General features: G+C 31.1%; 1 protein-coding gene across 1 annotated transcript in view; it reads left to right on the top strand.

The window, feature by feature from the left end:
• Positions 1–13831, top strand: part of LOC143223512 (17S U2 SnRNP complex component HTATSF1-like) — an 80376-nt gene that overhangs the window by 2939 nt on the left and 63606 nt on the right. The window contains 1 exon segment of the mRNA XM_076451589.1: positions 4355–4540. Coding sequence (XP_076307704.1) covers positions 4370–4540 — 171 coding nt within the window. The 5' untranslated portion in view covers positions 4355–4369.

Below are 13831 nucleotides of genomic sequence, written 5' to 3'. Positions count from 1 at the left end.
TTCATGAGAAAAAGGATTTTTTTAAACTTTAGAATAAAAATGAGCTGTCATCATTTTTATGAACTACATCATAGAATAGATTTTATTGAAATATGTCCTTGTTGATGCATTTATAAATTAGTGTCTTGCTTTTCTGTTGCAACACTTATATTTTCACTAAAGAAAAGCAAATAATTATTTAAGTTTGTTTTTGACTATTTTGTATTTGAAACTTCTTTTGTGTTATTTTTATTAGTTAAATCTGAAATATACCATTTTTGTTGGAATTTCAATTGTTTTGTTTATTGCTCAACTATAAAAATACTGCTTAGTTTTAAAAATATTACCTAGTTGGTTGGTTTGGTACTTTCCAACATCTGAGTTTTGGAAGGATGCAATGCAAGCTCCATTATAACAAGATTTTCCTCTTATGTTTGCTGTTTTTAGCTTTAACATATTTTCATTTTTTGATATATTTTAAACTGATTTAACAAAGGAATTTGTTACTCTGATTAGTTATTTTGCACTGTTAGCTTAATATATGTATTTAAGGCTAACATAAATCTGAACTGGTTGAATCCTAAAAGATATTATTGTGACTGCAGCTAAACATGTCATTAATAGCAAGGGTACACACCTGATAAAACAATGCATTGTGCTCTATTCTAATCATTATAAGTAGCAGTGATTTATGCACTTGGCTATAATTGTTAGTAGGTTAAATTTTAGTTCTGATCTACAGTTATAGGTAGCAACTTAAGTTGATCCAAAGTTAATGATAATTATTACTATTAATATATTCAGTTTTATGATACTGTATGAGAGTATATTGTGCATTTTCATTCACAGTTGATAAATATATACTACAGTGAATTTCAACTGTTAGTTAGAAGGTTAGAAAAGCTTATGTCCAAATGTTAAGATATTGCTATCTTATTGCTAGAAGTATTTGTTCATTAAACATAGTTTTAAGTGTTTTATTAGTATTTTTTTATGTATGTTGAAGAAATGTTTTTGTTTCTTTGCATATTTCACCAAGAATTTAAGTTTCATTTCATAATTGGTTTCATTAAATGTTTCACAATATTCATTAATTTCAACCTATTAGCTCTCTTTTTATTAGTTAGAGTAAAATATTAGTTTAGAACTTTTAATTGTGTCATAACAGTATATTTTTAGACCATTTAGGATTAGTTTTGTTAATTGTAGATATTGTCATTGAATACCTGTTTCATATAGTTATTTTCTCTAGAGTTAGAGGAGATCAGATTGAGGTATTTAAGATTGTTAAGGGAACTGATAGTGTCAACCCATGATCTTTTTTGTACCAAATGGTAGGAATGGTAGGACTAATGGCTACAAATATATAAGTTTGGCAGAGTGGGATTCATTTTCAGCCAAGACATCTTTGTTTTTATAACAGGATACTTGGCCTTTGGAATGGGTTGCCTTTAGATTTGGTGATCTTAGTTAATTAAAGTATGGTTTGGTAAATGTTTGAATAATAAGTGATAAGTTTGAGTGTGTTATTTTTATTGTAGAGTTTAGTATAGTGGATGAGAAGCAAGGATTGTCAGAGATCCCAAATAATTCACACACACTGCAAAATCACACTATTGAATTCCTAAGTAAAAAACTGACTATTCAAAGTATTGATTACCATATATTATGTGTATATATACTAATAATACACTAATTAGGTCACTAGCATTTTTAGTATAACAAATCAAAAATTTCTAAAACAGCAATATTTTTAATCTACTACCAACCTACCTGATCATATCAGTGGGCCTGGCTCCTGTATGGCTTAGACTGTCACTACAAAGTTTCTCCAGTGTACTTGACTGGTCTGTGGATATCTGCTTTGAATAGTCCAATAAAAGTCCATACCTATGAATGGATACATGTATAATATAATGGTAAATGTATCATGCACACACTTTAATAACTTTTTAATCAAATGGATGGTGCAACCTGTCAATCCATAGTTGGGTTGGAATTGTGATACATGTAACTAAATGAATCAGTCTAAATTTGCCAACTGAATTAGGGATGGAAAAACACTTTAAAATCTACCAAACTTCTATCACTTTACATGTTTGTGTATTTTTTATTACAGCATTTATTTTATTTTGGATACTTCCTAAGGCAATTCTATGAATAACCAACAATTTTTACTTTCTATTTTATGTTTTGTTAACCTTCAATTTATCAACACTTTTTTACATCTTTTACTACCAGTGTGTTCCAGATGTTATGCTGTCTTAAGTAGTTTTATGTTTTTCTCTGTTGCACTGATTGTAAATAACTGACCAATAACACTGAGTGAAATTAGTCACTCATTTTTACAGGGAGATCTAATATTATATAGTGAGGTTAATTTCAACATTGATAGTAATTTTTTGTATGACACATAATTAGAGACCTTGTAACTGAGAAAGACATGAACTTACAAAACAATTTGGTGCAAAAGTAATTGTGAAAAATGGGTTTAAAAAGCCAAAACAGTTATTTTCAATTTAGTGACATTAAAAAGTCACTAAAAGATAGTTCATAAGAAATTAATCATTTGTTTTTATTTATAACACAACATTTTTTATTACTATTACATTATTTCATGTCTCCCAGTGGCACAGCAGTATGTCTGCAGGCTCACACTGCTAAAATCCAGGTTTTGATACCTGTAGCATGCAGAGTACAGATAGCCCGATTTGTAGCTTTATGTTTAATTTGAAACTAATGTTATTTTAGTAGTATTTCTGGAGAAACAAGTATTTCAAATAATTATATGAATATATTTTAGCATAATGTAATTAGCATTTTGAAACTACAGCACATTATTGTTAAAAAATGTTGTGGCTTAATTTTCAGTAATTTAAATGTTCCTATCACTTTCAAAGTTTAACTTGACTCAACTGACCTGTCCAAATGCTTATAAAAAGTTTAGCACCTCTGTTGCATATTGGAGGATAAGTTTAAGTGTTTTAGGTTATTCTTTATGGGATTTTTTATTTTTGTTTCTTAAACCAGGAATTATTCTTATATTTATAACTGTCAAACCTTACTGGCACTAGTGATTACCTTTTAGGTAGTGTGCTCTCTGAGCTGCACACCTGCTAACAACCAGTGAAATGATACACACACTCACAGTAACAAGTCTCAAAATGTTGGTCTTAATGACTCTTGCAGTCAATAGTCCTAAAGCTTGTTCCCTACTAGTACAACAGTATGTCTACAAGATTTACAATGCTAAAATCAGGGGTTCAATTCTCTTCGGTGGGCTCAGCAGACAGCTTGATTTTGCTTTTCTATAAGATAACACACACACACAGAGTCATAAAGCCCAAACAATCAACTATTACCATTGCAATGTGGCCTAATGATTCAATAGATCTGATGGTCTAAAATTATCTTCTCCCCCAAAAAAATAAAATCAAAATTGCTGGTGCACATTGCCTAGACACTGATGCACATTGAAAAAGTACATTATGCACATGGATTGAAAAAAAAAAGATTGAACATTGCTTTCAAGTGTTGGATGGATATCTACATATTTGGTTATGCTAATAATAAGCAAAAAGTCACTAATAATAATGTTTTATATTTGCTGTTAAAAATTAACAATAGTTAATGTTGCACACTTCAAAATTTTTGTTAAAAATAATATTTCTGATCAATTCTTTGATATAAGAAAATAAAATTGGCTCACTCCTTACTTACATCAGGCTCAGAATTTATTTTCACCACTTTAATCTTTTGCAATGACAACAAATCCAAAATATTTATAAGACATACACAGATGAAAATAAAAGTGTTAGCTTTATCATCATCTTTAAATTCTTGGTTATCTTGGACTGTATGTAACTCACAAGGCAACAAAATAATTTGAAAAAGAATTATCAAAATGTGTCAAGTTTCATGTTAGCTTGTATCTTGTTTTTATATTATGCTTTTTAGTTTTCATTTCAAATTTTAAGTAGAAAATTTGCAGTATTAATATGATATCTAAGTATATTTTATGATGAACTGTTGCAATTGAGTAAATAATATCAGATTTAACTGTGCCATGTTAAGCCTTTTAGGTTTTAAATTCTTAGAAACTTTAAATTTCATTTGTAAAAATGTTTTATTTTATATTAGGTGCCATTAAACTGTTGTTGTAACATTTGATTCTTTATAAAGAAATGGTTCTCTACCTTTCGAAATGTTTTCTGGTTTATTTTCTGTAAGACATATCAAATTATTTTACTTTAATATCCATATAGAACTGATTTTGGAGATTGCAGAACTAGCAGCATTATAACTGATAGTCATGATAACTATTTTGTAAACTGTATTGGAAACTTGTCACCAATATCTGCACCTGTACACTTAGGCGTAAGAAAGAAAAATGAGTGAAGATGATTTTGAAGCCCAACTTAGGCTAGAAAATCTTGAAAAACAAAAACAAGAAACAGGAGATTGGAGGTTATCTAGCCAGGGTGATCCATATACACATGTTGATCCAACTGATGGTACTGTATTCGAGTGGGACAGTCAGAAGAATGCATGGTTTCCTAAGGTAAAGTCAGAAACATCTTATATATTTCATTGTATTTTGTTTTTTTTATACAGTATTTATAAAAAAAACTGTTCTTTAGTTAAGCCAGTTTACAATGTTAAAAGTTAACAAATTAGTTCTGTAAATATAATGTGATTTTAGTAAATACTACAATTATTATAAATGTTATATAATGTCAAACATAATTTTTGTATATTGTAATTATCAAAATTTCTTTAAAACTATTGAAATAGTATTTCAAATTTTCTCTTACATTTTAGAAAGTCTCAGATGTTGATAATGTGACAGTACTTTAGATTTGACAGGATATAGTTAAAACTACAGGTGACAAAGATATCAAAATAAATAATACAGTCAACAATAGCCAAGTTTTTTTATATTTTTATTCAAAGAAGGAAGACAATTCAAGCTAGTGCTTTTTGTTAGATTGTACAGCTGAAAACAAAGGTACATACCATTAAATAAAAGTATAAAATAATTGGAACTTGTTCACCATATTACTTCATTTGTTTCATTTTGACTAAACAGTTAATTGAATGTGGATCTGTTTTGAGTTCAGCTAAATCTGGTCTTAAAAATAAAAAATATCATTTCTAATATAATAACATAAAGATGCCCTCTATCCATCAAACATGAAAGTCTTTTCACTGTTATAGGGTTATTTTGAGACTGACTATAATTATAGTCTAAATAAAGTAGTAGTAGTAAAAATATTAATTTTATATGTTCATTGTTTTTACCAAAGTAAAAAGTATTTCAATGTTAGAACATTTGAACTAATTTCTGGTGTGCCTTCTTAGTTGATAAAAATAATCAAAACATTACAACATAAAGATTAATTAACTAAATTAGGAATTTTATGAAGAAATTTGTATTATGCAAGTATGTTCACTAATGTATATACTTCAAACACATACATGCATGGCCAGGTGGGTTAAAGCATGTGACTCATAATCTGAGGGTCGCAGGTTCGCATCCCCATCACACCAAACATGCTCCCCTTTTCAGCTGTGGGGCCATTATAATGTTACGGTCAATCCCACTATTCGTTGTTAAAAGAGTTGGCAGTGGGTGGTGATCACTAGCTGTTTTCCTTGTAGTCTTACACTGGTAAATTAGGGACGGGTAGTGCAGATAGCCCTCGAGTAGCTTTGTACAAAATTCAATAAACAAACAATACATGCATTCTAAGTTGAAAACTATTTAACCCTTTTGCTACGAGCTCAGTATAATATACAAGAGTTCATCTACAGATTTGTTTGTGAAAAAGTATGTAGTTTTATTACTAGTCCGAGTGCAAAGTGATTTCATGTTGTAATTAAAATACTATTATTCATCTCAAAAATTTCAAATATTACTTGCATAACCTCTCAAACCTCCTAAATACATTTCAAACATTTGTTTTCAGTAAGACTATATTTTTTGTTATCTTCTACACCCTAATTATGCAGGGTCTTTTACTGGACCAACCTTACAACCATCATAAAAGAATAGGAAATAAATTATGCTTTTCTCATGCTAGAATGACTATATAACACAAAAATAAAAATGTTTACTGTAATTAGCTAAGGTTTCATAACAGTATATATGAACACATATATTTATTATTTATTATATTAACCTTATAAGTCATGCCTAAATAACATCATGTAACTTGCAATGAGAAGGTGCACATGCATTCACATCACATATCCAGTAATATAAAACTGACCTTTAGTCCTCCCTTTTTTGGCTGTGTTTTAGTGGACTAGTATTTTGTAATATATCAAGTTACATTTCAGTTATTATACATTATACATGTATGTATGTATATAGGTTATTACTGTTTAGAAATAAATTATTAAACTTACTTTTCTCAAAATAAGGACTGACCTTTAGTCCTCCCTGTCTTGACTGTGTTTTAGTGTACCAGTATTTTGTAATATATCAAGTCACATTTTAGTTATTATACATTATACATGTATGTATGTATATAGGTTATTACTGTTTAGAAATAAATTATTAAACTTATTTTTCTTAAAATACAGAACAATAAATCAAGAAGTAAGGTGAACAATTATCTTTTCTTGTTATGACCTTTTCAGGGTAGAAATATTCTAAATTTTCAGCAGGACACATGTACTGCTGGACAGTGAAACTTGCCGGACATTAGAAATTTTAGCAGGACACCTCAAAATTGTAGAGACAATTATTATATAAAACAGAATCATTTTATTTATGGCACTGAAACATTATTTCAAAGCAACTGGCAACAAGCCTTGTATCCATTATAAATGACACATCAATCAAACTGGTAGATTTAGTTATCTAGTACTAAGACATCAGCTGATGTAGACTCAGTATCTCTATTGTCTCTACGTGTGCGAGTTCCTTGTGGACTCACAAATCATCTGTTTTTTTTTACTGTCCTTCCACCAGGATTCTACAGACCTGCACAGTAATTCTGTGCTTGCAAGATCACAGGTCTTATTCTTAGCTAATTTTATTGTCATCAAGTCATTAAGAGAATCATTTGGACTGCCAGTCATCCTTAATAACTGCCATCTGGAAAAATCCACATTCTGGTTCAGCAGATGACACAGAAATCACCTGCATGAGGCATACCAAGGCCAACACTGTTGATCCAGGGAAAGGTTTACCATCTTCAACAGTAATTTGACTTAACATGTGGACCCACAATTCACTTGCACTACTAGCCAGGGACTCATCTGATTTGGCAAATCTTGTGGCTTTGAGCAGTCTCGTGTAGGTCAGCTTGGCAAATATCAGTTGCAATCTCGAAACCCTTAGCTTCTAGCAGAGCACCAAAGTGGTACAATAGTGTCTGGAGTTCATTATGGCCATAAGTTGGCAATGCTTTCTTGCTTGTAGGCCAATTACTTGGTTCAAAAATTTGAAAGGCACCAATAAAATCTTTATCAAATTCTTCAGATCTCTCATTCAGATATGTGACAATTTTACCAATGAAGATGGCAGTTTCTTCAGCCACAGATTGAGCAACTGTATCTTTTGTGGCACTTTTTGAGCTTCTGACCCTTGTCTGACCACTAATAGCAATCACCTTTCCTCTAAGTAACCACTTGCCACTTTGTTCACTTGTTGTGAGCTCTTTAACAATTTTCTGGGATCTCTCAACATGATTCAGATTGCCCAGCTTCTCTTTGCAAACAGCGAGTTTGTCAGAAACAACGTTCACAGTAGCAGAATTGTCTTGCATTTTGAGACTAAGAAATGTCAAAACAGACAGAACTGCCAAGAGTATGTCCATGTACAGGATGAATTTAAGGCTTGTCAAAGTACTGTATAATCCTGCAGCTTTCTGTCCATGTTCCCCTTTGTCATGCAGCTTTACTTGGTACAAATGCTCCACTAAAGCTGGCCAGTTATGAGAAACTGACTCCAGAACACGCTCTTTGTAGGCCACCCACCGAGTTCCTGTCCCATTTGTTGGCTTTCAAACAACAATGTTGTTAGCTTTACCAGCTTCTTTGAGGCCAGCCCAATTCTGTGGCGAATTGTCATAAAACCCTCATGGGTTTTCTAAAAAGGTTTGGATACTATCAAGGTAAGGGATGTCCTTGATGGTCTTCTCAATTGCAAGTTCCAATCTGTGACTAACACAATGGATCCCTATCAAATAAGGTTTTTGCACCTTCAATCTGTTGACAAGTCCTTTATTTGTGCTAAAATTGACAACTGCCCCATCAGCTGTCAAACATACAATTGATTCAAGCCAGTCAGGAAACTTGCCATACATGAACAATGCTGCAAGTACAAAAAATTAGTACCCAATATTAGTTACTTTATTTATATATATATATATATATATAAATGTAAATTTGTATTTTGGAAAATTCAATTATTCCATTATCTATTATGCTAGTTGTGTTAGGTTTAGCTCCAATTCTGGAAGTGGTAAATACATGGTTCTTCTTGGTTTAAATCAATTGAAAAATGTGTGAGTTTTCACTGATGTATATTAATAATGGAATGACTATGTAAACTTGAATTAAAACACAAATGTACATGAAATATTGTCCATTTTAATTTTTATTTGTCAGGAATTCAGGATAAATCCAGAAAATTCTCATCCCAAGTAATTAAGAAACCTTTACCTGAACTAAGTGCCTGTAGCAAGTGTTCAGAATCAGCCTTCTCAACTGACTGCAGACACAGAAAGTGGGTTACTGGGTAACAGTCACTGTCCAAGTATCTTACATAGACTATCTTCTGCTCAATGTTGGCAGTGTCTGTTGAGCCGTCAGTCATAATGCCAAAGAATAATGAGGTGTGCAGACGAGATCTGAAATTAATTCTAATTGTTTCTGCAATATACTTCGTAAAAATAACTGCTTGTTTGTCATTGGCATAATGTTCTGTTAAGTTCCTACCAAAGTTTTACTCCTGCAGCAATAGAAGCTCTTGAAAATCGCTGAATGGTTTGGCATTCAAAGTCATATAAAGGGCAGTCCTGAACAGCATAAGCAAACAATCTTTTTTTCAGCCTGGTTAAGTTCGCTCAATTCTTTTATCATGGTAGTTAAACCAGGTGTTTCTTTTGCTGTCTTAGCTTGACAACTTAGACTGTGGGCACGACTGCTTTCATGCTCCTTAATGACACTTGCTCTCAGGTTGGAAGATCCTGTTATGAAGGTGTTCTTCTGCCTTCCACTACTTTGATCATATTCCTGACAAATTGAGCAAAACATCGTTCCAGTAACATTATTATACTCCAGCCATGGTCAGCCTATATTCCATTCATCCTGGAAATAACAAGTTGGCTTAGCACCAGTAATAGCAGTAACACTTGGGCTTGGGTCAACAAGCTTGGGTTTTTTCACTCGGGGTTCCATAGTATTGTCTTCTGATTCATTAGTCTTGCTCATGAAGCCAAACTGAAATAGATTGTGAGACTTTCCTGTTTTTTTACTATCAGATGCCATGGTCAGATCGTCGTGAATGTTTGGCAATCACATGATTATCCTGGACGGCATGGATAAGGCAACCTAAAAACACATTTTGTGAGCTTTCACAACCGTTTTCTAAAATTTGCTTTTATTTTTTGTCTTAAATTAAATCTTAAATTTTGCAAGTTATTTTCCACTCATAAAATATACTTTTAAGCAAAATCTTTGAGCTGTGCATACACAGATTTTGCCTCACTTATTTTTGAGGGGACGATGTATTTGTTTTCGATATGTTAGGAATATGACCACCGGTCACGATATCCGGAGATAGATGGGAAAGCGCCGGTCAAACTTGATTTTTTAATGGACATGTATTAAACCCTGTTTGTACTCAGTTGCTGCTGGACATTGGTTGCTAAACCTTTAAAAATTTTGCATTGATATCAAACAAAATATTTTTTAGGTTTTATATATGCAGTTGAATAACCAGAAATTAATAAGTAATTACACTGAGACCATAGGATTCCTCTGTAATTTATTGAGCTTACTAACTGAAATGTGTTTAAATTTTTTTAGATTTTAAAAACATGAATCTTTGAGCAGACTAAAGACACAACCTAACTCTTTGAAAACTTGGATTGAAAGAACATGGTAGTCTTTTCCCAGGTTAAAATGGCTGAGAAAATCACTAGGGGACATTCTGAGCTGTAGATTGGTTATAGACGTGTCATATAGTAAAAGTATATAAGGGACTGTTTCTAAAACTGAAAAGAGGTGAACAGGGCTACTGTGTTTGATTCAGTACCTAAGCTTTATCTCACCGGAATTAAAATATATGAAGTTCCTATTTTATATTCTAGCTTGTCAATGTTGGTAATTTGAGCCCATGATTTGTATGAAACTATAGACTTAGTATTTTGACATCACAAACCAGTGCTGCATTCAGCATACCACATAACTCACTAAAAATTATATTTAGGTATGTTATTTTGATATTTACTTTTAAATTAAGAAATTAACTAATATATAATATTAAAGTTTGAATTATAGTCTACAATTTAATTCCAAACATTGACATAAATTCGTGAAATAGTAGTTCAAAAACTTTTGAATGCAAGTCAACAAACACAATGACATGGCCTGTCATATGTAGAGAAAGGTTAATTAATATTACTTTGTAAACAGATCTTATAACCTGATATTTTTTGTCCCTTACAACTTTGTCACTTCAAAATGCTGTGTATGTATACAGTGTTGAGGATATGAAACTCTTTGTCATTAATAATTAGTTTTAAAAAGAATTGTAATTGAAAGGATGTGATATGTGTGTAGGCAACTGGATCAATATTTAGCCCATCATGAGCACTGAGCACTTGTTTAGGTGTTGGGTGCATAGCTGCATATTAAATTTAAAGAAAGTGAATATAATTATTCTAACTATACTTCTGTAGCTTACAACAAAATATTCTTGAATTTCTATTTTATTTTGTAACATTTATTTGTTGTAATTCACAAAGAAGAAAAAAAAGTTCCGATATTCATTTCTTCACAGTTCTGAAAAGTCTCGCTCATAAAAAATAAATACATTTTTGATCAACCCTTGGCACATGTGTAAATTTGCTAAAAATTATTATTGTTTAAAATATCCTATTCATGACTTATCTGTTGTGATTGCCCTTTTCTAAATTATTTTGCAACCACATTCCATGTTGCCATCATTTTACGGTATCACAGCATGTTGTCTTGTTAATAATGCTCAGGTGCAAAAATAGCGATAACTAACATTTAAATATAATTGAATAGAGCGAGTTAGAAACCATTCCTATTATTGAAGAGTTAATAAAAGTGGTTTGAGAAGTAATTGATAGTTTGTCAAGGTGTTGACTATCCAGAGATCCTGTAGGTGTAAATAGAGGAATCAGATAAGGAGTTCAGAAGGTGTAAGGAAAAAAAAACACAGACTTGGAGGTTTGTTATAGTTTCTTTAGATGTTCTATCATTCCTGAAAATATTTTGTGTTAAATTATATCTCTTTGAAAGTTACAAAGAAATTTCTTCTACGACAAAACACGAATTTAGTGTAATAAGATTTAATGAAGACAGTAGTTAACAAAAAAATATTCCACCAACTCAATTCCATGTTTGTTGTTCATTATGTTGAAACAATAAACAGCAGTTAACAGAAAATATTCCAACAACTTAACTCCATGTTTGTTGTTCATTATGTTGAAACAATAAACAGTAGTTAACAGAAAATATTCCAGCAACTCAACTCCATGTTTGTTGTTCATTATGTTGAAACAATAAACAGTAGTTAACAGAAAATATTCCAGCAACTCAACTCCATGTTTGTTGTTCATTATGTTGAAACAATAAACAGTAGTTAACAGAAAATATTCCAGCAACTCAACTCCATGTTTGTTGTTCATTATGTTGAAACAATAAACAGTAGTTAACAGAAAATATTCCAGCAACTCAACTCCATGTTTGTTGTTCATTATGTTGAAACAATAAACAGTAGTTAACAGAAAATATTCCAGCAACTCAACTCCATGTTTGTTGTTCGTTATGTTGAAACAATAAACAGTAGTTAACAGAAAATATTCCAGCAACTCAACTCCATGTTTGTTGTTCATTATGTTGAAACAATAAACACTAGTAAACAGAAAATATTACAGCAACTGTACTCCATATTTGTTGTTCATTATGTTGAAACAATAAACAGTAGTTAACAGAAAATATTCCAGCAACTCAACTCCATGTTTGTTGTTCATTATGTTGAAACAATAAACAGTAGTTAACAGAAAATATTCCAGCAACTCAACTCCATGTTTGTTGTTCATTATGTTGAAACAATAAACACTAGTAAACAGAAAATATTACAGCAACTGTACTCCATATTTGTTGTTCATTATGTTAAAACAATAAACAGCAGTTGACAAAAAACATTTCAGGAACTCAACTCCATGCTTGTTGTTCATTATGTTGAAACAATAAATAGCAGTTAACAGAAAATATTCTAGCAACTCAACTCTGTATTTGTTGCTCATTATGATGAAACAGTAAACATGAGTAAAATAATTTATTATTTATTGAAAATAAAAAATATTTATTACACATTGTTAGTACATATATTGATACCTACCCTGACATAAATAATGGTAAAGCCATTTTGAAAAGTGATGTCTTAGATTACAACTAAAACTTTATCAGTTTTTGTAGCATTTTTCATTATTTGTAGCCATAATTGGTGATTATTACTGTAATCACAAGATGAAATATCAGAAGAAATATATTAATATCAATCTAATTAAAACTGATTGTAAATATATAAAAGAAAATATTTTTAATAATTTTTATATCACTTGTCACATCATTATTTCAAAAGTTTCACAAACTAAACAAATGACAGAAATGCTGAATCAAATTGTATGAACATTTTTACCAGTGGGCCTGCTAGTGGCACAGTGATATCTTTATGAACTCACACTGCTATAAACCATGTTTTGATACCCATAGTGGGCAGGGCACAAATAGCCCATTGTGTGGTTATTTTGCTTTATTTGAAATAGTCAGTCAAAATCCATTTACCAGTGGTGCATGGGGCCAGTCCAATGGACTAATCTCATATTTGAGAAGGCATACTAACAATAGTGCATAATTTACTGCATGTTTCTGTATGATGTACACACAAAATCAGATATATTACAGAAGTATGTGTACTCGTGTTTGTGGATATACAGTCTGACTTTAACTTTGACAAGTTTAAGTGCAAAAGGATGCTTAAGCTAAGGGTAAAGATACTTCTTGTCTGTTGTACAGTTTGCATATTGTAGTTGTGTAACTTTTAGAACTGCCATAATAAATACTTGCATTTTTTAAAAATATTTCTCAATGTTATGTCTTGTATTTTCTTCCCCCTACCATGAACTGTGTCTAGATCACCAGTATAAGGTAAATTGAGTTGTTGATAATTTTGACATCAAATACATAATACCATGTTGAATGATACTTTATTGAATGTCATGTCATCTACACACTGAATTTGTCCTAAGCACATAGGGTTAAATCAAACTAAATACGATTTATTGATATATTGTTTCATAAAATAAATATTTCCATGGTGAGAAGTAAAAAATTCAAGAGATATCAGACATTTTCTGTTTAGAAAAGGTTATTTTATATTTCAGTGTTACTTGTTTATCCTGAGAATTTCTGTTTATACAAAGCTGAGAGAAATCCCATAAATCTGAAATAATGCATCACACAAGTTCCTTTCATTTAAATTTCAGGTCTGTGCATGTATCTTAACAATACACTGCTTTTACAAAATCATAAAAAACAATATTTGTAGTTTTAACAGAAAGCGTACATCAGAAGGAAA

This window comes from Tachypleus tridentatus, chromosome 8, assembly GCF_004210375.1.
Source record: "Tachypleus tridentatus isolate NWPU-2018 chromosome 8, ASM421037v1, whole genome shotgun sequence".
Taxonomy (NCBI): domain Eukaryota; kingdom Metazoa; phylum Arthropoda; class Merostomata; order Xiphosura; family Limulidae; genus Tachypleus; species Tachypleus tridentatus.
Note: the sequence above shows the minus strand (reverse complement) of the source record. Positions and strands in the feature narration are given on the sequence as shown.